At 37.3% G+C, this 24662-nt stretch overlaps 1 protein-coding gene across 1 annotated transcript in view; it reads left to right on the top strand.

Annotated features, from left to right (window-relative positions):
• Nucleotides 1–19473, top strand: part of LOC134804631 (cell adhesion molecule Dscam2-like) — a 114784-nt gene extending 95311 nt beyond the window's left edge. Inside the window, exons 15-35 of the mRNA XM_063777743.1 lie at nucleotides 579–723; nucleotides 1163–1311; nucleotides 1839–2004; nucleotides 2759–2898; nucleotides 4065–4217; nucleotides 4513–4603; nucleotides 4723–4805; nucleotides 6671–6799; nucleotides 6898–7050; nucleotides 7427–7556; nucleotides 7791–7972; nucleotides 8246–8425; nucleotides 8932–9120; nucleotides 13625–13822; nucleotides 14513–14673; nucleotides 15069–15246; nucleotides 17471–17588; nucleotides 18018–18172; nucleotides 18313–18438; nucleotides 18653–18733; nucleotides 19333–19473. Coding sequence (XP_063633813.1) covers nucleotides 579–723; nucleotides 1163–1311; nucleotides 1839–2004; nucleotides 2759–2898; nucleotides 4065–4217; nucleotides 4513–4603; nucleotides 4723–4805; nucleotides 6671–6799; nucleotides 6898–7050; nucleotides 7427–7556; nucleotides 7791–7972; nucleotides 8246–8425; nucleotides 8932–9120; nucleotides 13625–13822; nucleotides 14513–14673; nucleotides 15069–15246; nucleotides 17471–17588; nucleotides 18018–18172; nucleotides 18313–18438; nucleotides 18653–18733; nucleotides 19333–19361 — 2936 coding nt within the window. The 3' untranslated portion in view covers nucleotides 19362–19473. The remainder of the gene's footprint in view (nucleotides 1–578; nucleotides 724–1162; nucleotides 1312–1838; nucleotides 2005–2758; nucleotides 2899–4064; nucleotides 4218–4512; nucleotides 4604–4722; nucleotides 4806–6670; nucleotides 6800–6897; nucleotides 7051–7426; nucleotides 7557–7790; nucleotides 7973–8245; nucleotides 8426–8931; nucleotides 9121–13624; nucleotides 13823–14512; nucleotides 14674–15068; nucleotides 15247–17470; nucleotides 17589–18017; nucleotides 18173–18312; nucleotides 18439–18652; nucleotides 18734–19332) is intronic.
• The last annotated feature ends 5189 nt before the right edge of the window (nucleotides 19474–24662 follow it).

Here is a 24662-nt window from a genome sequence, read left to right as displayed (position 1 = left end):
TTGTTTTGAACTGTACAGCTATGTAACTTAATTGCGTCATACTATGTAACTTCCTTGCATAGCTTATGCCATTATAATATGTATTTATGATTAAGACGAAACAGGAGCTGGGGTTTAAATATTTTAGGTAAATATACCAGTCTCGCTAACGGAAGCGGCACCTAAAAGTAGTGCGATAAGGACAAGGCGAAAAATCCTGCGTAAAAATCTAAAAAATCGAGGTTTCTCCTCTGTTTCCTCCTCCAAAACTTAACCAATCGTAACCAAATTTGGAAATCTAAATGATTATGAAATTATCTGTGTCGGACCGTTTTGCTTTTTTGGCTAATTGATATCGGTTTTGAATGCCACGCCTCTCATTGCGGCCATTTTGGCCATTTTTGAAGGGCTCTAGCGCCTTAAAAAACAAAAATATCAAAAAAATCAAAACGGTCTGACACAGATATTGACAATATTAATCTGTTGAAAAAATCATTGTTCTAGCTTCAAAAACCACGGAGGAAAACGAGGAGTACGTTTGTATGGAGAAATGACCACTCCCGTTGGCTCTTAATTCCATAGTAATACTTAACTTCCAGAACCAGTGCACTTCGAGTCAATGGGTTCGAATGTGACGACCAAGGTGGGCCTGCCGGTGACCCTAACGTGTCGTCCGCTAGGTGACAACCCCATCAGGGTCAAATGGAGCCTCAACGGAAACCCTGTAGATTTCACTTCTTCCAGGTAAGTACCTATTATTTTTTATATTATTTACAAAATATCGCTCTCGCTCCCGGTTATTTAATGAAGTCAAAACACAAGTTACTAAATTTAGACGTCAAAATAAGAGCTCCAAAAAATATTTTCATTTGGAAATTAGATGTTTTAAATAGTCGCAAAACATGTTTCCAACGCCATCTATCAAACAAGTAACAAACTTTGTAGAGAAGTTGCTTTCGAAGGCAAACCTACCCTCTTGCAACCATACGCTACCCCATCCACCCCTATCATAGAAATTACGTTAAACTAACATAGATGGCTCTTTTGAACAAAATTGTCAAAATTATTTATTGATCAAAAGTAGCGTTTATTTTATAAGGTGTGATTGGGGTAAAATTGAGTATTTTTTATGAGATGAGCCGGATACTTTGTGTTAGATTATTTTGTTGATTACTCTTTTCAGAATATCAGTATCTGAATCCAAAACCCACAACGGTATCAAGAGCATCATCAGTATCAACTTTGTGGAGAGCAGAGATGGTGGTAACTACGAGTGCAGGGCCAGTAACCCCTACGGAGTAGCAGCGTACAATCTACACCTAAGAATCCTGGGTAAGTTCTCATTAAGATTATAATTTAATGAATTGGCTGAAAGAGATTGCCATAATTTGCAATCTCAAAATAGTTCGAAATTTCCATCTTAAAGGCCGGCCATGCACTTCCAAACCTCCTGGTGTTGCGGGTGTCCATGGGCGACGACAGTTGCTTACCATAAGGCGATTTGTCTCCTCGTTTATTTCCTATATTATAAAAAACCATGTCTATAAGGCACCTGGTCTACATTTTAGTGAAATAATTAAAAAAAAAATGGAAAAAAATATTACCCGCGCTATAAAGTAGCCAGCTTTGATAAAACAGTTAGCAAGCTTGCCAAGTTTCTGAATTATCTAGTTAGCTGCTATAAATCACTCAAGTGATTATCTAAAAACTCTCCCGCTCCAAATTTCCGTTCCAAACCAAATTTTAACTACATTAGTTAACCAGTTTGAGCGTAAAGAGGTAACAGAGAAACAGACAGACTTACTTCCACTAGCTAGCTGGCTAGATATACTCTTATATGTCTGTTTCACATATTCCAGAACCACCTACTCCCCCACTGGACTTGCAAGTGGACTCGGTGACGAGTGACTCGGCCAAGTTGTCGTGGCGCGACACCATCAGTTCCCACGTCCAGTACTACAACGTTCAGTACGCAACAAGCGACTTCATGCTTTGGGATACCGCTAAAAGCATCAACATTACGAGGTATTTTTTACTACCACAGTAGCAAACAGGGGGCTGTCTGAGTGAACACGGGGCAACTGATAACCCCGTAGAGCCAGTATGCTGGCTGCCGCTGCCTAGGGACAGCCATAACGAACTATTGCAAGGTTACCACTTCAGAGGCACGAGGATTCTTCCGCTATTGGCATACAGTTAGTTTGTGCAAAGACATATGTAACGTCTAAGGAAAAAACGTGCCTCAGAAATCAAGAAAAAGTCATTCTCGGATAGATGGCGCAGACACCTTTGGCCTATGGTCGGCTAGATGGCGTGACGACACCGTTTCATATTTAACAATTTTAACACATGGATATCAGTGAATGCACATGGGTCAACATGATATAAAAATAATAAAATCATTTATCCATATATATACATTTTTTTGATAATTTTATACGTTTTCATTCTGAGTTTTAGTCGTGTGTCGATAGATGGCAGTAAATTTACTGTGACTACAAAATTTACTATGACAGGATCCCTCTATACTATCTACTCTCTTTGGTTTGTGGTTTATTCATATAGGAAGTTCTTATTTCTTTAAAGCTATAAAAAATACAATTAGGAAGGCATGCCATCAAACTAATAATTAATGGGTGTTCATGAGTATTGCGCAATTTCGTAAAATGCCATCGTTGTTCGTGACTTATTATAATGAAGCACCAGTCATAACTGACTTTTTTATACCTACTGCGATATTTTATGTATATAAGTTTACTGATAACATAACTTTTTTCAGACAAGACAACGACATTCGTCAGAGCATAGAGCTCCGAGACTTGATGCCGGCCGTAGACTACAGAGTGCGAGTGGCTTCGGGTAACCAGGTCGATCTCAGCCCTTTCACGCAACCCGCACATTTCACTACGCAACAGAAAGGTGACACCCCCTTCTATAATCGTCTAGGAAGTTTTACAAGTGCTCAAAACAAAAAAAAAACAATTGCAACGATTCATACTCATTTTATTTAATTTGAAATAATAATAAGATCAAAATCGGCCTGCCATCACTAGACAAATCAAAATAAGCCAAACCACAAAAATAGTTTCCATTTGCGATCTCGTTTTGATAATTAATTCTTAGTTGGATACGAGTATTTAGTTAGTTGACCAAAATAGTTAGATGGCCAGATTTTCCACATTTCCCACAATACGCAAAAATAATACTTACTAAATGGCTAAAAAATAACTGCATTCCCGTTGCCAGGGAGGTTTTGGGATTAAGGTCTCTGCCCACTACACCGTATCATACCATGACCGTGCTGTGAACGTATCAGGCACGGAATGTAACGCGATAAGGACTACTATGCCCACTACACCATGTCCACATTGTTTCATATCCGTACATAACGGGTTTAGTGCCCGTAGTAACCGCGTATCATCCCCAAAGCATCCGCATATAATCCTCGTACCATCCGCGTTTCATCCCCTTAGTACCCGCGTTTTATTCGCGAGAGCAGTACTCGTCAGAAAGAGCGAGCAAATAGTTATCAGACTGGCAAGAGCGAGCAATAAATATGGCAACGCGTTTATAACGGGCTTAGAACGGTCACCATAAGCGGTTATAACCCGTATGCTCACCGTTTCGCCGCCTGCAAGCACCGTTCTTGCAACGTTGCGTGCTGTGCACGGAGCGTTTCGGCACCGGCAAAATATCCTCGCCGACAATTTTTGACGGTCCGTGCATGGCACGCGACGGGTATGGTCGGTGACGGAACGGGCTAGTGGGCATAGTCTCATACTTTTTAATACAAAAAATATTTTTTTGCCTGACACGTTCCTACTACGGTCATGGTATGATACGGTGTAGTGGGCATAGACCTTTATACTGAGCAACTTTTACTCCGGGACCAACCCCGAAATCGCGAAAAATTATTTGGCTGTTTCATACATTTTGGCTGTCCATTTTCTATGGGAGGGTAATTTGTTTTTCGCGATTTCGGGGTTGAGCCCATAGTAAAAGTGACTCAGTATAATACCAAAACCTCACTCGCAAAAGGAATGCAGTTATTTTTTTGCCACCGTGTATATCTTTATCGTCACCAGCTCCATCATCCACGCCATTGGGAGTCCAAGTCCAGGCAACAGATAACCCAGGAGAGCTGACTGTGTCCTGGTTGCCGCCGCCCAGGGACAGCCATAACGGGCACTTGCAAGGATACCACGTTAAAGCGGTACCAAGGGTCGGCGGTGATATCGGTAGTATAAACAAATATACATTATAATAGGCTTCCATAAGTATCTATTTTACTTACACTTTAATTAAGACATGTACAGGTTTTTACTAATTAGGTATCTACCTATACTGGGTATTAATTAACGCAGTTGATTGTATGCATGGAATGTGATGGATGTCATTAGTAATCCTTTCACAGTTCCAGTAAACCTCAGTTTATGAATTTTTTAACGACTTTTCTTACTTATTATGACTTGTTGTTTGTAACGTAAACTTTGCATTTAAATTTTAAAGATTTGACGTTTTTTTTTTCTTTAGGAACGGATGATACTCAGACAAAAGTTCTTAAAGTGATGTCCAGAAAAGGAAAACAAGAAACGACGTTGAGTGCGTTGTTAAAAAATACCAGGTTAGTAGAAATTGTCAATGAAATATCATATCATCAAAATGTTCGTTTTATCTACCCCAATTCGAGCACTAATATTTTTATCTCGTTTGATGTTTATTGCTGTATTTTATCATTTACAGATATGCTGTTTCTGTGAGTGCTTTCAATTCTGCCGGTAACGGCCCATTTTCGTTGCCGGTTTATCAAACTACAAGAGAAGGGGGTACGTAATGAGTTAATGTCTTATTAATGCCATGGTCTAATAAAACATGGTCTTCTATTCCCAGAGTGACACGGGCCTACGTCACAATAACATTGCCACTTTATTTCAACATAACATGTTACATGGGTACATTATACCTATGGTTAATAAGTTAAAATATTTCTTTATAATTTTCATTTATATGTATTTTATCTTAAATTTTACAATAACACGTCATTTTTTATTATTCGTTAGCAATATCTTCCGATTCACAAAAGAAATTTCAGACGTTCGGGTAATTCTGTTTACATTACTGGCAACACAGGATAGCGCTGTCACATTTGACAATTCGGATCTAGATAACTTCATGCCCTGACCGTCATCCTTGTCGAACGCGTGTTAATTGTTATTTCCTTCTCGCTCAGTGTCAGCAGTCGCAGTGTTTTCCAAACTTTTCACGTCGTAAGCTTGGTAATTAATGTGTAACTGTGAATTAGTTTTTCAAACGTTTGTCTTGTACAGATAAATAAAGTTTAATTTAATACATTAGATTTGTTTTATTTTACTATGTTTCTACATGAATAACTTAAAATTAATGCCGTTAAAATAATTTTCACCGTTGGTTAAATTTCTCCCACATTTTAAAGTTTGAGAACCTGTAAACAGCATGATGACGTAGGCCCGTGTCAGTTAGGTCATACGCGAATCTCGGAATAGAGTACCAGGCGGAGTATATTATTATACCATGATTAATGCATTATAACATTTATCTAATTTATAACTGTAATAAATTTCAGTCTAGAGTCCAGTGTATTCTTAGTACCGTTAAACGGGGTCAACAGAAATCGCGGGGTGAATAGAGAAATTTTGAACTTTTTCTTTCCAGTTGTTATATTTAAAAACGTACATCTTTAAAATTAGATTTTTTGGAATGTGTGTATAGTAGACTATTTATTCTCTACATTGATACCAAAAGAACTTAATCAAACTTCCTAAAAGTTAGATTTTTTTGACTCTAAAGTAAGGTCTCGCCGAGGTAAGAAATGAGGCCTGTCTGAACTTTGTTCTAGCGGTAAATGTTTTGACATTAACGAAGTAAAACTTAGCTAACCTGGTAATATAGTATCTGTAGTAGCTAACTAATAAATAATATCACTAATTTTCTCTATAATGAAGCATTTTTTTGCAAAAAACCTAATAACAAGCAATTTTACGTGATAAAGGGGTCAGTAGACACGCATATGGGGTGAGTAGTTACGCCATAGGGGGTGATTAGATAAAGGGGTGTAAAGACACGCCTTGGGGGTTAAAAGACACGAAAAAATAATTTTGTGTCAAATAGCTGTTTAACAGATATTTATACCATTTGCCAACAAAGTATCAACATAATAATGACCAAATTCGATGCCTATGACAACTAAAACTTAATAGTTATTTCTATTCACCCCTTTCTTGGTTCTATCGACCCCGTTTTAAGGATATGGAGGAAACTGGTAGTTTTCTATGATTTTCTCTGAATTGGGTAGGTAAAAATTTATTTCACAAATGCAAAATTGAAGAACTAACCAAGACTCAAAAAATGGTATAATTTTTTTTCTTTTATCATTTGGGTTATTGGCGAAAATCGTCCTTGAAGTTGAAAATCGTGTCTTTTCACCACGTTTTACGGTACCACGTTTTTGAGTTTTTTATAAAAGCCGCACTCAGTGTTAAATATGTTATAGGTAGGTGCGCTAAATAATCTAAATATCCCGTTTTAGTGAATAACCGAATATTTTAATACGCATAAATAGAAGATAAAATAAATTGTCCTACACATCAATGTCATAAAAACAACTATACCTATACTATACCCATCATTTAAAGTGCTCGTCTTACAATTCCAGCTCCCGAGCAACCACCGGCCGGAGTAGAGTGTCGCGGCGCATCTTCCACGTCACTGCGCGTTTCGTGGCAACCCATCACTGCTCACGGCGCTTCTCTGTTGGGCTATTCCATCTATTATACCACTGAAGGTTAATCTAACATTAATATGGGGCATCAAAGCTTCCTTTGATATCTTTGACTCAGACGCACGTTTTACATCAGTTAATTTGCTATAACCAATTTTCAGATGGATCATGGCAGAACATGACGTCGCCCCACACAGAGGTATACCTGCAGGCGCTGTTGAAGTACAATAACTACACTATCAAAGTGGCTGGCTTCTCCAATTACGGCATCGGACCATTTTCATACCCTGTCGTTTGCACTACCTTGCAGGATGGTAAGTTTCCATTACATTATTCTTATGTGTGAAGCCGATCAATGTTGCAAGGTACTTACCCCTTTTTTTTTGACGGAGTAAGAATGCGTTTATGCACGGTGTGTGGGACTCGCCACTCCTTTCCCCTCTCCTGGCAAGAGAGGGGGAGAATTACGCCCTACCCACTAAACCCACTCCGGCGTTTCACCCTCTTTGCCGGTCGTGAGGGCGCACTGGGATCAATGACATTCCACGCTGTGCAGCAATAATTATCTGTGCACGTATAAATCCTAGATCTTCAGAGTTTAAAATACTAACTTGATTAGTTATTGATATGATACGATTGCCGATGCGAGTCATTTCAAGGGTATCATATAAGTTTATTGAATTATTTCAGTGCCCGGACCTCCGCCAGAAATAAAAGTACTGGTATCATCGCAGACATCTCTTCTCGTGAGCTGGAAGCGACCGATACATCCCAACGGCGAGATCACGCATTACACTGTCCATGTAAAGCCGGTTTCCAGGTAGGTACTCAGATTTATAAAATGAAACGGTTTTGACCGTAATACCAAACAACCATACAATCCATTTATTGGTGACAAATACTTACACAGCCAAAAAAATAACCTTTCATGATGAATTCAATACCTACTGCACGGATCCACGTTCCCGGCGTAGTAGAGGTTAACTATAGGTAATGGTGTTACATTCAAAAGGTATCTAAAGTTTGTACTTAAACCTAATTGTTTTGTTTTCAGTACAAGTTCCCCGCAAAATTATCGAGTAGAAGCGACACAAGAGTCAAACTTGTCAAGACACTTGACATTCCCGATATCAGGACTAGCCACCGGGAAACAGTACGAAGTGTTTGTGAATGCCCATACTGTGGCCGGCGAAGGAGCGGCCAGCAACAGGGTGCACGCGGAATTATCTTCTAAAGGTAATTACATGGTAATATAATGCAATAGATATTTATATAGTTTGTCTACTGTCTAAAGCAACTATAATGATCTTTCGAGCTAAAAAAGAAACGAGGCAATTTGATTGAAGCGACTAGATAATTTCAAGTTTAAATTGTAAAGGCGTGCAATTCTGCTTACCGATAGTTTTAGTCGATATGCATCAGTTACTGGATCTGGTCCATTCTGAAATTTACTGCAATGAATGATATTTTTAGTAGGATACCAGCTTCATTAGTACCTTATTTTTTTAGTTGTTGCTGGAGTGGCATCTCTCGGAGGTCCAATATCAGTGGGAGTGGGCAGCTCGCTGCTGCTGGTGTGCCAGTGCGTGGGCGTGCCGCCGCCGCGCACCGTGTGGTACCACAAGCACAACATCATCACACACCATCCGCGCTTCACCAGGAACCATGACGATAGCCTGCTCATCAATAGTAAGAATTCTTCAATAGGGGGTATTACTGCAATGTTCTGCCGCCAGAGTGCAGCACTAGCATATATTGTAAACCATAGATTAACTTATGTACCTACGAGTATACTATGCCTTAAACAGTTTTTAGACAATTTTCCCTACCCATAGGTAACTAACGTACGTACGTATTTAAAATCATAACTTTAATGCATCAAGGCGGTTTGTCTACAGAGAGTCTACCTCAAAACGCGAAAATCTAAAATTCGATTTGAAATTTGAATTCATAATCGTATTCAAAACTAAGTATTGGGGTATTGGAGTAGGTTATGATTAAATTCATAAAGTTCTGATGAATATTTGACCGCCCGGTTTACAAGAAGCACACTCCTTGTCATTTCCTTCCTTGTACTTCTGTAACGTCGGGTTACAGAAGTACAAGGTCGGGTCGGGTCATAACACTTGCCGAGAAAATACTAACCTAATGTTTTCTTACAGCGCTATGAATTCCTGTTTTTTATATTATATCAGACATAGACCAGTCACTAAGCGGCAACTACACATGCCTGGCGAAGAACCTGTACGGATCGGACTCGGTGTCGTACGGCGTGTCAGTCCTGCCGACCCCGGAACCGCCGGCGGTGCGTGCCGAGCAGCACAAACACGCGCTGCGGCTGGTGTGGGATGCGCCAAGGGCGGCTGGCAGACCGCAAAAAATAAGTAAGAGAGAAAACAAGTGCTAAAGTGGTTTCTCTATTATGATTTAAAAATAAAACACAGCTCTCACATACTCTGATGAATATCTGCTGTTCATTTGGCTGGTTATCTTTAAATATAAGTACTATATAATTATCATCATTCAACAAATTTTGAACGCCTGGCTACTAAGCTATTATTCATAATTGAGCTGTTTCACTTTTAACGTCCATCAGCTGATCAGATGTAGTGATATTGCGCAATTTCAAGCATTGAGTTCTTGACAGGATGAGACTTATTTAAATCAAAGAAGTTCCCATATAACCATTCCAGTCGCAGAATCACAAAGTGGTAACTAAATGTCAGATGTGTCGTAACAGAGTCCACACAATGTGTCTAGAATTGTTTCGAAACAAAGTGTCGTCGCCGTGTCTACACTTTTCCTAACAAGGTGTCGACACATTTGTGTGCACTTTGCGTGCGGTTTGCGACTAAATCTGACAGCAAATTTGTGACAGCAAATGTCAATATAAAATACCTCTTGAAAACCAAGGTTTGTCAAACTACTATTAGTGTCTCGTGTGCTCGTAATTCTAGTAAGCCATCATGGGCAATGCAAATGATAATAATCGACCGAAACCATATAAACACCCAACACCCGTCAACCTTTTACAGAAAAGTTTTTAAAGAAATTCAATAAGCTACTTAGGTCAGGCAACGAATACTCCAAAAGTTGTAGAGGGAAATGCTCGGAACACAATTTTTGACTCCGTAACTCGGTTTGACAAGTTAGGAGGTGAACATATCAAAAGTCCCCGGCCGTAGCCCTTGAGCGGGGGGGAGAGAGGGGGCTTTGAAGGTCCCATTTTCCCGTTTTTCGATTATATCTCGGAAACTATGCATCTCAGCGACATGGCCACTTATACAAAATGAAAGTTAATTTAATTTGTTACAAGTTTATTCCGTAAATTTTTTCGATATGTTGAATAGTTTTTGAGATATCCGCTCTTGAAAGTTTATTTAGGGCTCTCAATTTTATCTTGATATATCTATATCAGTGAAGGTGCTAGGCCGTGTTTGGTATCGTTTTCGTATAAATCTGGGGTGCTGAATCCATTTAAGATATCACATTGACACCATTCCACAAAATAAAAATAAATCTTTTTAGGGTTCCGTACCTCAAAAGGAAAAAACGGAACCCTTATAGGATCACTCGTGCGTCTGTATGTATGTCCGTCTGAATACACAAAATAGTTCTTTACCTATAGATGACAGGAAAACCTATTAGAAATGTGCAGTCAAGCGCGAGTGGGACTTAATGTACGGAACCCTTAATACGCGAGTCCGACTCGCACTTGGCCGGTTTTTTTGAAACTCTTCTTGACGCTTAACCGCTGAACCGATTTCGTTGAAATTTGGTATAGAAATAGTTTGCGTCCCGGAACAGGACATAGGATAGATCTTATAACCAAAATCATCTTTTGAAGGTGTGAAAAGTGGCGTGGAAATTTGTACGGGAAATCAATAACCGCTGAACCGATTTATATGAAATTTGGGATGGTCTACATCTTTGATTTAGTTAAAAATGATGAAAAAACATGACTTCAAACCTAAACTTAAACAGTATTAACTTCAAGAAGTCAATTCTGAATTCCCCCCTACACCTCATTTCACACCTTTAAAGGATGATTTTTGAGATAACTTATTATATCCTGTCTCGGGACTCAAAATATATGTGTACCAAATTTAAATTAAAACTGTTCAGCAGTTTAAGCGTGAAGAGGAGTTTAAAAGAAAGTATTTTAATAAGTTTATATGTTTTTACTTCGGAATGGTGTCAATGTGATACCTTAACTAAATTTGGTACTGCGAATTTATACTTACTAAAACGATACCAAACATGGCCTCGTAGCTTTACTGTTGTAGAAGTCAAAATAAAATTGAGAGCCCTAAATTCTTATTACTTGGCCAAACTTGTGTAGAAGGAAAAGGTAAAATAAAAGTCTTCGGCAGGAATATAAGACACAAATATATTTTTTTTTGCGATACTATTTCATTCATCAAATATAAACATACCTTGATTATACTATTCTAGTGAGATCCTCATAGATAAACAAAAACATTTACTTAAAAAATTACAAGGTCGAAATGTCACGGAACTTGTGAGAGTAATATGTGAAAAATATAAACTTTTATGACAAAAAAAATCTGGACACAATTTAAGAATCACCCAATTGCGTCGAGGAATCATCTGTATTTTTGCTTGTTTCATTACCTCCTCGCTTCTTTTTTGTCCTTTGTATTCTGTAGCAATTTGTTAGATCTGAAAATAAAGATAACTTGCGTCGTCACGGATGTCGATTTATAGGTTTTAGGGAGTGCAGAATTCGAAAACGATGATCATTTTATAATCCAAGATGGCGGCTACGTATTTTGTCATAAAAGTGGAATCCAAAATAGTCATCATTTTCGAAATCTGCGCCCCCTAAAACCTATAAAACGACATCCATGACGACTTTTATGACATAGTGCATGGCCGCCATCTTGGAATCCAAAATAGTCATCATATTCGAAATCTGCGCCCCCTAAAACCTATAAAACGATATCCATGACGACTTTTATGACATAGTGCATTGCCGCCATTTTTAAATTGAAAATGTTATCATTTTCGAAATCTGCGCCCCCAAAACCTATAAAACGACACCCATGACGACTTTTATGACATAGTGCATGGCCGCCATTTTGGATTCCAAAATGGTCATCATTTTCGAAAGCGGGGCCCCCTAAAACCTATAAAAGGACATACATGACGACTTTTATGACATAGTGCATGGCCGCCATCTTGGAATCCAAAATGGTCATCATTTTCTAAATCTGCGCCCCCCAAAACCTATAAAATGACACCCATGACGACTTTTATGACATAGTGCATGGCCGCCATTTTGGATTTCAAAATGGTCATCATTTTCTAAATCGGGGCCCCCTAAAACCTATAAAACGACATCCATGACGACTTTTATGACATAGTGCATGGCCGCCATCTTGGAATCCAAAATGGTTATCATTTTCGAAATCTGCGCCCCCTAAAACCTATAAAACGACACCCATGACGACTTTTATGACACAGTGCATGGCCGCCATTTCGGATTCCAAAATGGTCATTATTTTCGAAATCGGCACTCCCTAAAACCTATATATCGACACCCATCTCGACTTTTATGACAAAGTGTTTTGCTACCATCTGCATGCAAGACATTTCTATTATTTTTACGTACAAAAATGGCCCCCTGTCAACTTTCAATCGAGATTTAATCGATAATTTATTCGATTAATATTCAGATTAATTCAATTTCAATCTATGTTAGGTCGACTAAACTAATCGCGATTAAAGTTTGAGAATTAACTTTTTTTATTCCATTAATTAGTCGAATAAACAGTTAATCGATTAATGCCCATCTCTGACCACGGCATTTTTACACTTTGAGAATATCTGAAAACAAATCAACACAAGGAGCCATTTTGCAAATCCAGTAACATACCAGTAACTTTGTTATTACTTTTGACAGCGCGTGTCATGTGTCAACACAGAGTCGACACAAAGTTGAAACATTGCAACTACTTTGTGACTGCAATATTTCTCAGCCTTAAACCATATTTATACATCATAATTAACAAGTTTCGTAGTATGTAAAGCGTTATTTCTGTTATTTAAGTATAGTATACGCATCGAAGTACTAAAAATGCTTCAAATAATATAGTTATGAACACAGGCACTGAGAAGTAAACAATTTCATTTCCGGCTAAACTAAAACAATGTGGTGGCGCGTTGATTATATTACACTTAGTTTATCAAATCACTCGAGCAGTTTAATTCCCCATAATAATTTAAGTCATATTGTAATATAAATGCAAACAATATATAATTACGTCTTGTAATCCGTTTTAGAGATGGCGTATTAATGTCACTTATTTTTATTTAAGTATTTTTCCATCTGACAGTTTCCATTTGACAGGAACAAAATGAACGAATGAACGAATGATTTTGGCATAAAGTAGTCGCAAACCCGAAACAATGTGTGCACACGGCGACCACACTTTATGTCACTTTGTGTCATGTGTCGACCCTTCCCCATTTCTGGTAACTGTGTCGACACGGCGACGACTCTGCGACTGGAATTGTGACCGAAACAGACGGTGTCGACACAAGATGTGTCAACACCGCGTCGTAACGGCGACTGGAAATGGTTGTATGGGTTGTAATATAACTCCTAGTAGTACTATAGGTATATATTTTTCATTATATCTTCGTTTGCTTTTAATTTCTTGAATACCTTGAATACTTGATCCGAACCCTAATAATTATAATGGTTAAAAGTTACCTAGTTAGTAGTTGTAGGTATAATCAGCAGAGAACGGCGGGTGAGCGTATCTTATAATTTGACATGTCTTACGTCACATTGACTAACTAACTATTATTTAGTTCAACAACTGAGGGACTACTTAATTTTACTTGATTGCTAATTTACAGCTTACAACTTATCTTGGAAAGAAGCGAGCGGGTCCTGGCAGGACGCGTGGTCAGAGAAGGGAACCCTAATCCAGGGCGCCCAGGAGTACACGCTGCAGGGCCTGAAGTGCGGCACGAAGTATTCGCTGCGGATGACTGCAGCCAACAGCGTGGGCGCCAGTCAGCCGGCTTACATCGATGCCACTACCTTAGGAGGAGGTACGAAATCAAACGTGTATTGTATAATGGTATAGAATAGAATATAATAGAATAAAATTTATACAGGACCCTTATACAACAAAAAATTTACAAAAACATGTCACACGGTTTAAAACGTAACTGAAAAGGTTTCCACTCAACTTGGTGTCAAGGTACCTTATGAATACCTTGTCGCTGGTCTTCCGTAGAAACCCTTCCAAAAAACGCAACATAGCTATGCTAAAGGGATTAATGGTAGAAGAGAGCAAGAGTATGTGGATGCTTTGCGGCGGAATCTGCTTTCCCGTCTGCATTATTCTCGTGTCGTATTAATGTTTTATAAGAGTTAACATCACCCGAAATTATTGATAAAGATAAGCTTCTCTTTTTTACTGGGCTTGAGAATTTAATTACATTACAACTTAAGTACAAGCTATAAATAAATTCCTCCGTTTAAAGTGGCTCGTACTACATTGTAGTGACTGTAGTCTATGTGAATAGTGTACCTACTCCGCAGTTACTTATAGTTATTTTTTAAATAATATTCGGAGGCAAACAAGAATAAGCCACGGACACCTGAAATTAAGGATTACCTATCTGCATGTTACTGACCCTTCAATCCCTTTTTATAGAACCCCACTCCTCTCAACAATTTCACTTGAAGCCTTATTGATCTGTCTTGATGATTAGTATTGTATTTCTATTTTTCAGTACCGGTTGCACCAACCAGCACTGAATGGTTTTGGAGTAATTCCTCCCACATTTTCATACAGTTAAGTGGCTGGGACGACAATGGCTGTGAAATAATTAAATGGGAGGTGGAATACAGAGAATTTACGAGTAAAGTTTGGAAAAAGACCGAGAACCGACTCGTAAGTTCCATTTTTTCTCTTTAAGCAATGTATTGCAACATATAATCTATTAGAGTGCGAACAAGCCACTTGTTTGATCACACACCGATTGATACTCTTCGGATTCGTTCGATAGAGAGACAGCGTTTCGTTGTATAGCGCAAACGATTGGCGTCTTGGTTAGGCACCCAGTTATGCAGTTAGTCGTCAAATTTAGAATTATGAGTTGGGCCGATTAAATGTTTAAAATAGTGAAGGCATGTTATGTTTGTATGGATCTGTTATACCCAATATAGCCTGTCCGATTTCTAAGATCAAGTTCGCCATACATTTAGGTACTATGCCGACTATGCCGTACCTACTTGATCTTAGAAAAACGGACGGACTATAATAAAGGTTTCTTTTTTATGTTTCAGCCATCATTGGACCAGGTTTGGAACCACTACGCCTCTACTTCAATGCTGAACCAGCCAAACTCTTTTGTGATAGCCGATCTTAGCCCAGCACAATGGTACCAGATCAAAATCACAGCAGAAAATTCTGCTGGTGCAACCACCTCAGTATATTCTTTTGCTACCACTACTTTATTGGGAGGTAATACATTGCATAATACATTATTGTATTATTTCTTATAACCACTCCAATGCTTGATCATCTTAACTGGTACCAGTCGCACTTTCTTTGTTGTGGTTTCTTTCTTTCTTTCTTTGTTATGTTTGCATGAGAATTACGGGAGTCAGTATATGTATATCGCCAAGTCGTTAATGTTAAAATCTAAATATATAAACGTGAAAGACCTGACTGACTGACTGACTGACTGACTGACTTAAATCAACGCACAGCCCAAACCGCTGGGACTAGAAAGTCCAAATTTAGCAACTAGATTCCTTATAAGGTCTAGGGGTCCACTAAGAAAGGATTTTTCAAAATTCATCCCCTAAGGGGGTTAAAAAGGGGATGAAAGTTTGTATGGGGTTAAAGTTTTCTTTTAAGCTAGGAAATTGAATCTTCGTAAAAAGATACATTATTAAAATACAAGAAAACTAATTTCAGCGTTTTTGAAAATTCATCCCCTAAGGTGGTTAAAAAGGGGTTGAATGTTTGTATGGATATCAAACATTTTTTCGAGTGTGGGACTTGAATCTTTGTATTTACGGATATTATTAGAAGACAGGAAAAGTAATTTCAGCGTTTTGTAAAATTCATCCCCTAACAAGGTTAAAAAGGGGTTGAAAGTTTGATTCCAATACAAATGGTTTTGAAACTTCTTAGAAAGACATAATAGCCGATTACAAAAAAACAAGTAATTGCAACGTTTTTGGAAATTCAACCCCTAAGGGGGTTAAAAAGGGGATGAAAGTTCGTATGAGGGTGCAAATTTTATTTTAACATAGGAACTTAAAACTTTGTAAAACAGTATCAAATTCAAATACAAGAAAACTTATTTCAGCGTTTTAGAAAATTCATCCCCCAAGGTGGTGAAAAAGGGGTTGAAAGTTTGTATGGATATCAAAACATTTTTCGAGCGCGGGACTTGAATCTTTGTATTTGGGGATATTATTAGAAGACATGCAAGAACTCTGTCCACCTTGTCTGTCCACCCACAAGATGGACAGACGATCTTGTTAAGGTCGCCGGAAGACGCTGGATGCGGGTCGCTTCCAACCGGCACGTATGGAGGTCCAAGGGGGAGGCCTATGTTCAGCAGTGGACGTCTTATGGCTGAGATGATGATGATGATTAGAAGACAATAAAAGTAATTTCAGTGTTTAGTAATATTCATCCCCTAACAGGGTTAAAAAGGGGATGAAAGTTTGTATACTTTAAGTTTTCTTTTGACTTGGAATTTGAAACTTCGTTAAAAGATATATCATTAAAATACAAGAAAACTGATTTTAGCGTTTTTGACAATTCAGCCCCAACTTGAACTATTTGCAAAAAAAAGGTATTAAATTAAAAAACATAAAAACTAATTCAAGCATTTTTGAAAATCATCCCCCAAGGTGGTGAGAAAGGGGTTGAAAGTTTGTATGAAGATCAGATATTTTGTGAGTGCGGAACTTGAATCTTTGTATAAGGGCATAGGCACCTATTATGAGAATACAAGAAAAGTAATTTCAGCAACCAACATCAAAATTCACTTGACTTAAAACTTCATACAACTTGCTAAAAAATAAAGTACTTAATTTCAACATTGCTTGGGTATGAAAATTATAGTACTAAAGATGTAAAATGTTGAAGATAAGATTCCACGCGGACGAAGTCGCGGGCAACAGCTAGTTATAAGTATATACACGGTGTGGCCTGCAACACGAGCAAAGAATTAAAACATAGATTGTACTCCTCAAACGGTGACACTTTTGTTCAACAACTTTTAAAAATTATGAAGTATTTAGACTCTCTATTTTTCATACAAAATAAATATTATCTTCAATGGACGCCATCGCCACGCCATATTATTGTGATTGACGTTGCTTGTCACGCCTTAAACATAACAAAATTCGCAATACATTGCGTCTTAGAATAAACTTTAAAGTGTAATAAAAATCAAACCACAAGTTATTTTGAAAAGTCGCTGAACAAATGTTGGTCAGTATGAGGAGTACAGCCTACAGTTTAATTTTTTGCTCATGTTACAGGCCACACCCGGTATATTATCTACATAAAATTGTGTATTCAAATTCAATTTGTTAGTGGTTATAAAATTTATTAGTGTTATAACAAAAGCAAAGGCATTAGTAACTAGGAACTTAACTATTACAGTAAGCGTTGAATTTATTACAAAACAAAAAGTAATTAATTATTTAATTTGTTTCAGAATCTATTGGACCGCCTACGGATCTCCTAGACCTCAACATGTTGGTCATCATCTGTAGCTCTATATTATTAACAATTTGTACGTTTACCTGCATCTATATACTTGTCAAAAGACACAAGTAAGTTGATACACAGGATAAAACTTTACGCCCCAAACTGCCTTTAAAATGTGTGGGTTTGTTATGTAGGTACAGTAAGAAAACGATTAGCTTAGCACCTCTGCATACAAAAATGTATGAAGGACTGCTAGACTAATGGTTTTGCTGACTGGACATTATTTGAAACGGAACACTTGATCATGTTTCATAATATAGGAATCTATGCATTGCATTTCTATAAAAACCTTTACGAAAGCGTTAAATATTACAACTTCAGCTACTTTCCCCGTTACTCCATAATAAGTAGGTATTTACATTATAGTAATTTTACAGCACCTAGTACATAACGTGCCAACTGCGTAATTAAGATACTCTTACTTTGAATGTAAAATAGATGACGTTTTTTTGCTATAATGGTTTTCTCATTTAGGTGTTTGTTTTATTCTGCAGTCACCAGCGCCTGACCGAGTACCGAAACTCTTTGACGGCTGAGTGCAAGTCTGAGCGCAGCAACGTTACCGTTAACACGCCTCAGAGCGTCCCCACTGAAATAAATAACAGGGTTTACAGTACTCCAGTACATTTGACTGCTGATAGCAAGCATGGTATGTTTCATCTCCAATAATAATTCTTCTAAACTTACATGTTGCACGGAAAGACGAAAATGAAATTGCTGTTGGTGAATTAGTATTATAAATATAAAACGGGGGTGAAATATGATTTATAATGATTAAACTTTTTCTAGAACTGTACGAAATAAGTCCGTACGCGCAGTTCGCGATCGGCTTCAGAACCTTCGGGCATGTAGACAACCAAGAAGTCCCAAGTAGAGTGCATCTACCGAGTAACAGCAAATCGCGGTATGACAGCGGTGAGTAGTTCATCATCAAGTCTCTGATCTTCATCATCAAGATTCTGATGATGGAGGTCAGAACCTGACTTGCTGATAATTTGACCAACTGTGATAATAAAGGCATATAATTTCCAAATAAAAAAATATAACTTTCTTTAAAAAAAAGATCTCAACGAATTGAGAACCACCTCTGACAACTTAAAGTTTGTTAAACATTTATTTTATTTTACAGAAACAAGTTTTCAAATGCGCTCGGAATCTGAAGAAAGTGATTGCGTATCACGGACAACTACATTAAAAAGCGTTCCAAGAAGTGAGTCTCAATTTTATAAATAGCACACAAAATAAGACCGACTATACAAATACATATTTAAAGAACTAGGTACTTATAAATTCGTAAGGCTACGGCCTGCTTGGTCACACGCTATCCGCGGCGGGCGACTAAGTACTAGCCGCCTGCGACGGCTGCGACTGCGACCGTCGAAACTATCGGCGCGATTCGGGAAATGAATTAGAGATATCTAGTAAATCTCTAATTCATTTCCCGAATCGTGCCGTAAGTTCGTAAATATATGTGCGTGGTCTGGCTCACCCGCCACACGCGACGTTCACTTGTGGCAGACCAAGGTCACCCGACGCGGACGGCGGCGGCGTTAGGCATACAATCCAAAAGGGCGCAATCCTATGTAGGGTCAAGCCGAATAAGTCTGATAGAGCCCGTCTACGCTTGGCAGCGAAAAAGTCTGCGCCATGTTTGGCGTAGATCTTGCATTGTAGATTTTAGTACCTATTGATGGACTATATCTCCTGTTACGTAATAGCAAGCCAAGTCGTCCATGTTATTATTAGGTTATTATCCACCTTTATTGGTTTTCTTGTAATACTATCGTTTGATTAATGTTTTTTTTCTAGAAGGCTGCAGAGTACCGCATCATAGGTAGCCGACGCCTGCATGAAACTAGTCATCAAAATATATATAAGTAGGTATCCCAAAAGGTTGTGTTGCCAAACTTACGACGAGTTTTTAATATTAGGTACCTTCATAAAATAAATACCACATTTATTTTATTTTAAAGTGCAGTGACTCCAGGAACCTATCATTCGGATTATTTTAATCAGAATCACGAGGACTATTGATTCAAATAAAGAAAAAAAAGTGTCCCCAAGTGTGTGTTTTCCAAACAAAATGTAGGTACCTATCTAAAAAAGCGTCACAAAACCAATAAAAAATTACGGACACTTTTTAGGGTTCCGTACCCAAAGGGTAAAACGGTACCCTATTACTAAGACTCCGCTATCCGTCCGTCCGTCCGTCCGTCTGTCTGTCACCAGGCTCTATCTCACGAACCGTGATAGCTAGACAGTTGAAATTTTCACAGATGATTTCTGTTGCCGCTATAACAACAAATACTAAAAAGTACGGAACCCTCGGTGGGCGAGTCTGACTCGCACTTGTCCGGTTTTTTTAATCAATAGTTCTCCTGACTCTATGTAGGAATAACCCAAAAATTGCTGTTTTTTACAAAAGTAAATAAACTGATCACTTTGTTTTGAGAATTTATTTACTTTTTCAAATAGCGTTATGGCACCAGTGACCGACAGCAGCCAACACCTTTATTATTTATATATAGGTACATATGTACTTCATATCAAGAAATCGACTTCCCATCCATATTTTCTTGGGTAAAAACTAGTAAAAAGTAATCGGTCGGTCGGTTATACTTAGTCATTGTCGGTCACTGGTGCTACTACGTAGTACAATGTTCGAATTAAAAAAATCTTATTAAGATTTAATTTCGGATTAAGTATGTAGTTATAGATACTTTTCTACTTACAAACATCACTGATGTATTTTTTTTATAATGTCATAGTATAATAAGCAACCATTTTTGTATCCTTGTTTTCTAATTTTTTTTCCAAATCGTTTTAAAACATCGTGGATATACCTACCATGTTTATGGGATTAAAAACTGTCAATTGCGCACTATCTACAGAGGGCGATTAGAATTTATGTTCCTTTGACAGACCTGAGACCAGGTCATAATAGTTGGGCAATAGTTTGGCTATCAAAAGATTGTGCTTTGTATTTTCTACCGTTCGGTCATAGACAGATTACATCAAAAAACAGACCACAAAAGATACAAAAAAAAACAAACGAAAAAAAACACATTCATTTTCTTAGCACGTTCTGTCAATGTCAATGAAACAAATATCTCAGTGGGGCTATCTGCGTAAAGCCCCCCATTCACACTCCTACCTTGTAGTCCGCCTCGTAGTCCGCCTCGTTGGGTAGGATTGTGTATGGGGGTCACGGACTACGAGCCGTCCTACAAACCCAAGTAGGATGCCTCTTGGGTCCTACAAACCCTACAAGCCCCGCCCACCGCTGTAATCCGCCGCGTAGGATTGTGTGTCGGTTGTCGTCCTACGTTGCGGACTACCGTGTTTGACGTATGACAACAGTGCGCGCCATTTTTTTGAAATTTATAAAGAAAATCGCTGTTTTTGGGACCAGAAATCACCCAATCACTCCTACAAACAATGGAGGAATAGGCATTGCAACAATTATTACCAATACTTAAGAAATATGACGGTCTCTGGCGAATTTTTAGCAGTTTCTTTTCCCACACTCTTTTTTTTATTTTTATTCAATAACAAGAAAAGACATAGCAGATGAGCTATTTTCTTCTTTTTTTTTTATTGCACGTAACATTTTCAAGAGTAAGTAGACCGACACTTGTGAGAAACGAAGCAGTACTGGTGATGGATGGCAAAACAGTACCGTGTGTGAGCTATTTCTTGCTCCGTAGTCCTGCGAGGCGGACTACAACGTAGGATGGTGTGTGAGCTATATCCTACGCCGTAGTCCTGCGAGGCGGACTACAAGGTAGGAGTGTGAATGGGGGGCTTAAGCTCTACTTTTTTTATCCATGTATCGGGTGGAACAAACGAAGGACTTTTACGCAAACGGGGAATTGTTTAGGCTACGTACTTTATTTTTCACTTATTGATTATTATTATTAATCACGTTAATTTTTCTAACCGTGTTTGAGATACAGTTTGTTACACATTAGTGCAAAAATCTGTATGTTTCAACCCTAGCAAGTAGATCCTATATTCCTTAGTTATGTAGGGTTGTCATTGATATAAAAATATTCCATTTTAATGATTTTGTTTTACTTTTTAATCCAGCTTTACGATTATAATAACTCGATTGTAGATCACTTAGATAACACTATCCTTTCAGCTCAGTCTCTAGAAATGTTCCACCCAATATATAAAAATTATAGAAGCTCATATTCGGGTTTAGTAGAAATATTAACCCGCAATACTACCATAAATATTAAGAGGCATAAAGTTGGGCAAAACATTGTACCGCATATGTCTTTCCGATCGACAATCTAGTCAAAACTAGTTTCTACCATGTAATAAACTGATTTTCTGGAAAGTAATTTATAAGAGGTGGTAATCAAATGTAAATATTTAAAATAATTAGTTAGGTAAAATTTTATTATTAATCTTAGTTAGCAGTAAAAACAATAGTGTAACATACTTACCAAAAAAAATATCATAGTAGTCCGTATATAGTTACTTGTGTTGATTGTGCTCAACTTTTGATACATATTTTACAACAACTTCTCTTTGGTTTTATTCAAAAATCTATTAAAGAATTAGCTATTAAGAAATACAAGGAATACTTTTAATATATTTTTTCTTAGTAAAAGATGAACCAACGATAACTTTTTAAAGTAGGTAACTAGGGGCCCGATTCGGATTTTGAAATAGACATCTTTTAGACATCACCAAGATACGATAACGATATGTTTAAGATCTAACCTGTCAAATTTGACATTTGCGCGATTCTGGAGATACTGTTGAACGATTTCCACAGGATATGACTTAGATATCCAATTCACATCTAATAGATATCTTACACTATCCAACGTAAAAGTGACATTGGTTGCCCGAATTGCGCTGCAAAAGAGAACTAGTTTATATCTAAACTATAACGTATCTAGAATGGATCTAGTACGTGTCGTCTCTTGTGAATATCTTGAAGTTCGAATACGGCAGTAGTTTTCTGTTAGAATATAATTTGCAGTAGTAAGAATTACAGGTCGAAAAATGTATTTAATTCAAACTATTTGTATTATTAATTAATTAAATAGGTACTTATGATGCATTTTAATATTTGAATATTAATCTATTACAGTACCTAACTTAAATAGTAGATTTTGTTTTGTAAAATTTGCAAGTCGTTTTGTGCGACTAAATACTGTATTACCTAAACCATTTATTAATAGATTTCAAATGTAAATTTTAAAAAACAACACTTTTATATAGGTACTTAAATTATCATAAAACATTTCTTTTTCTTCTTTTTAAAGATTTTTGCAATCAAACTGTATACGGACTCTTAACTGTTTTTCCAGTATTATTTTCTGCATTATTCATGAAATAAACGTTTGTGCTCAATTATTTAAAATTGTAGTTTCTATATTTACTGAGCGAATGACATCAATTGATTCCTTGGATAAGGAGGAGTTGTTAGAAATGTAAGAAAAAGGGTAATTGCCATATTAATATGATTATATAACTGAGATGCATTGTAATCATACGTTGCTATTGATGTATTTATTTAAGTAGTCGATGAAAATATTATCTTCAAAAAGACTGATTGTTTAACATTATTTTCTTATATTTAATGTATAGAAATAAAATTTCGAAAATAAAAATATTAATGTTAGAATTCATACATGGTAGTTTTATTTTTAATTCGATTAATCGTAATTACCCAAATAACAAAAGACAAACAAACAGAATTAACTTACGGCGCAATTCGGGAAATGTATTAGAGATTAACTAGATACGATATAGTAAAGATATGTGACGTCCCACGGGTAAAGGTACCTTATGGCGGTTAGCGCTTACGCTATTATTAACGCCGCTCCAATATTATTGCGGCACTATGCGACGTAAGCGCCAGCCGCCATAAGGTACCTTTTGCCGTAGAACGTCACATATCTTTACTATATCGTATCTAGTTATTCTCTAATTCATTTCCCGAATCGAGCCGTTATGCTTATTCCTGAAATAAATCTAGTTAACATAATAATACATTTTGAAGAAAAGGAAAGGTATGGCAAAAAATTCAAAAGCGAAAAAATACAAAGATAATTTAAAGTTAGATAAAATAAAGTTAAATTTTTCTTGTATACGGGGAGCCTAAAACTTGCCTTGTTGCTGTAGTGGCAATAGAAATTAAGGGTGATGTTTGGATGGCAACTGCAGCTCCATTGCTACTTGCCACACGATCATTACCTTAACACTCTGTGAAAGTTTTAATAATACCTTGCATAAGAAACTCCCTTCGGTCGTATTTCCAACTATCGCCACTCGTTGTGGCGATAATTGGAAACTCCTACTCGTATCGTAATATACCGATGTGTGTGCATGACGACCATAATGATGACCTTTACATGAAATTTTGATTGACTTGAATTGGTATGTTATGTTTATCGTTCAAAATCCCTTTATTCTAGGAGGTATTGTCCCCCTTAAGCATGAAATGCTTAACAAGGCTTTTTAGCGGTTAGGAATTAGATTAATTTTCAATAGCCCAAAAGTAGTTCAAGTCCAAACAAAATGTCTTTATCGAGCAAAGTTTGCAGTTTATTACGCCCATAGAATCTCGGAAAGTTTCCATATAAAACAGTTCCTAACTACCAATTTGTTCGGGTAGGCAGTGATCTGGAAAATTGGCTGAAAACTTAGCCCGGCCCGATGAGGAGGCGACTTAAAATATTGTTTATACCTTGTTTTAAGACTTGTAAGCTTTTAAAATTGCAAAGGAAACCAGCATAACTTTAGAAAAGTTTTCGTCATTTCACCAAACTCAAAATAAAGTTGGATAAGTCATCTTGCAGAGTGAAGGCAAAAAGGTCTAAAGATTAACGGATTTGAACGGGTTTTCAGAGCTTGGGTCAGAAGTGAGTTGGCTCAAAGTTGAAAGAAATGTAGAAAATAGAGGCTCAGTACTGTGTGATAATAGGCTTATGATGATAATCCTAAGCCTCGTATGTGTATATCGTTTTCATTATATGTATTTTCATAATGATAAGCAAATTATAGGACATGGATTATTTCATCTCATAATGAACTTTGGCATTCTTCAAAGTACCATCACTTGTTTCATTGTTTTTAAATGTAATGCGTATAAGGGACAAGGATTTAAAAATCCA

The sequence above is a fragment of the Cydia splendana genome, chromosome 2, assembly GCF_910591565.1.
Source record: "Cydia splendana chromosome 2, ilCydSple1.2, whole genome shotgun sequence".
Classification (NCBI taxonomy): domain Eukaryota; kingdom Metazoa; phylum Arthropoda; class Insecta; order Lepidoptera; family Tortricidae; genus Cydia; species Cydia splendana.
This window is presented reverse-complemented; position numbering and strand designations above follow the sequence as displayed.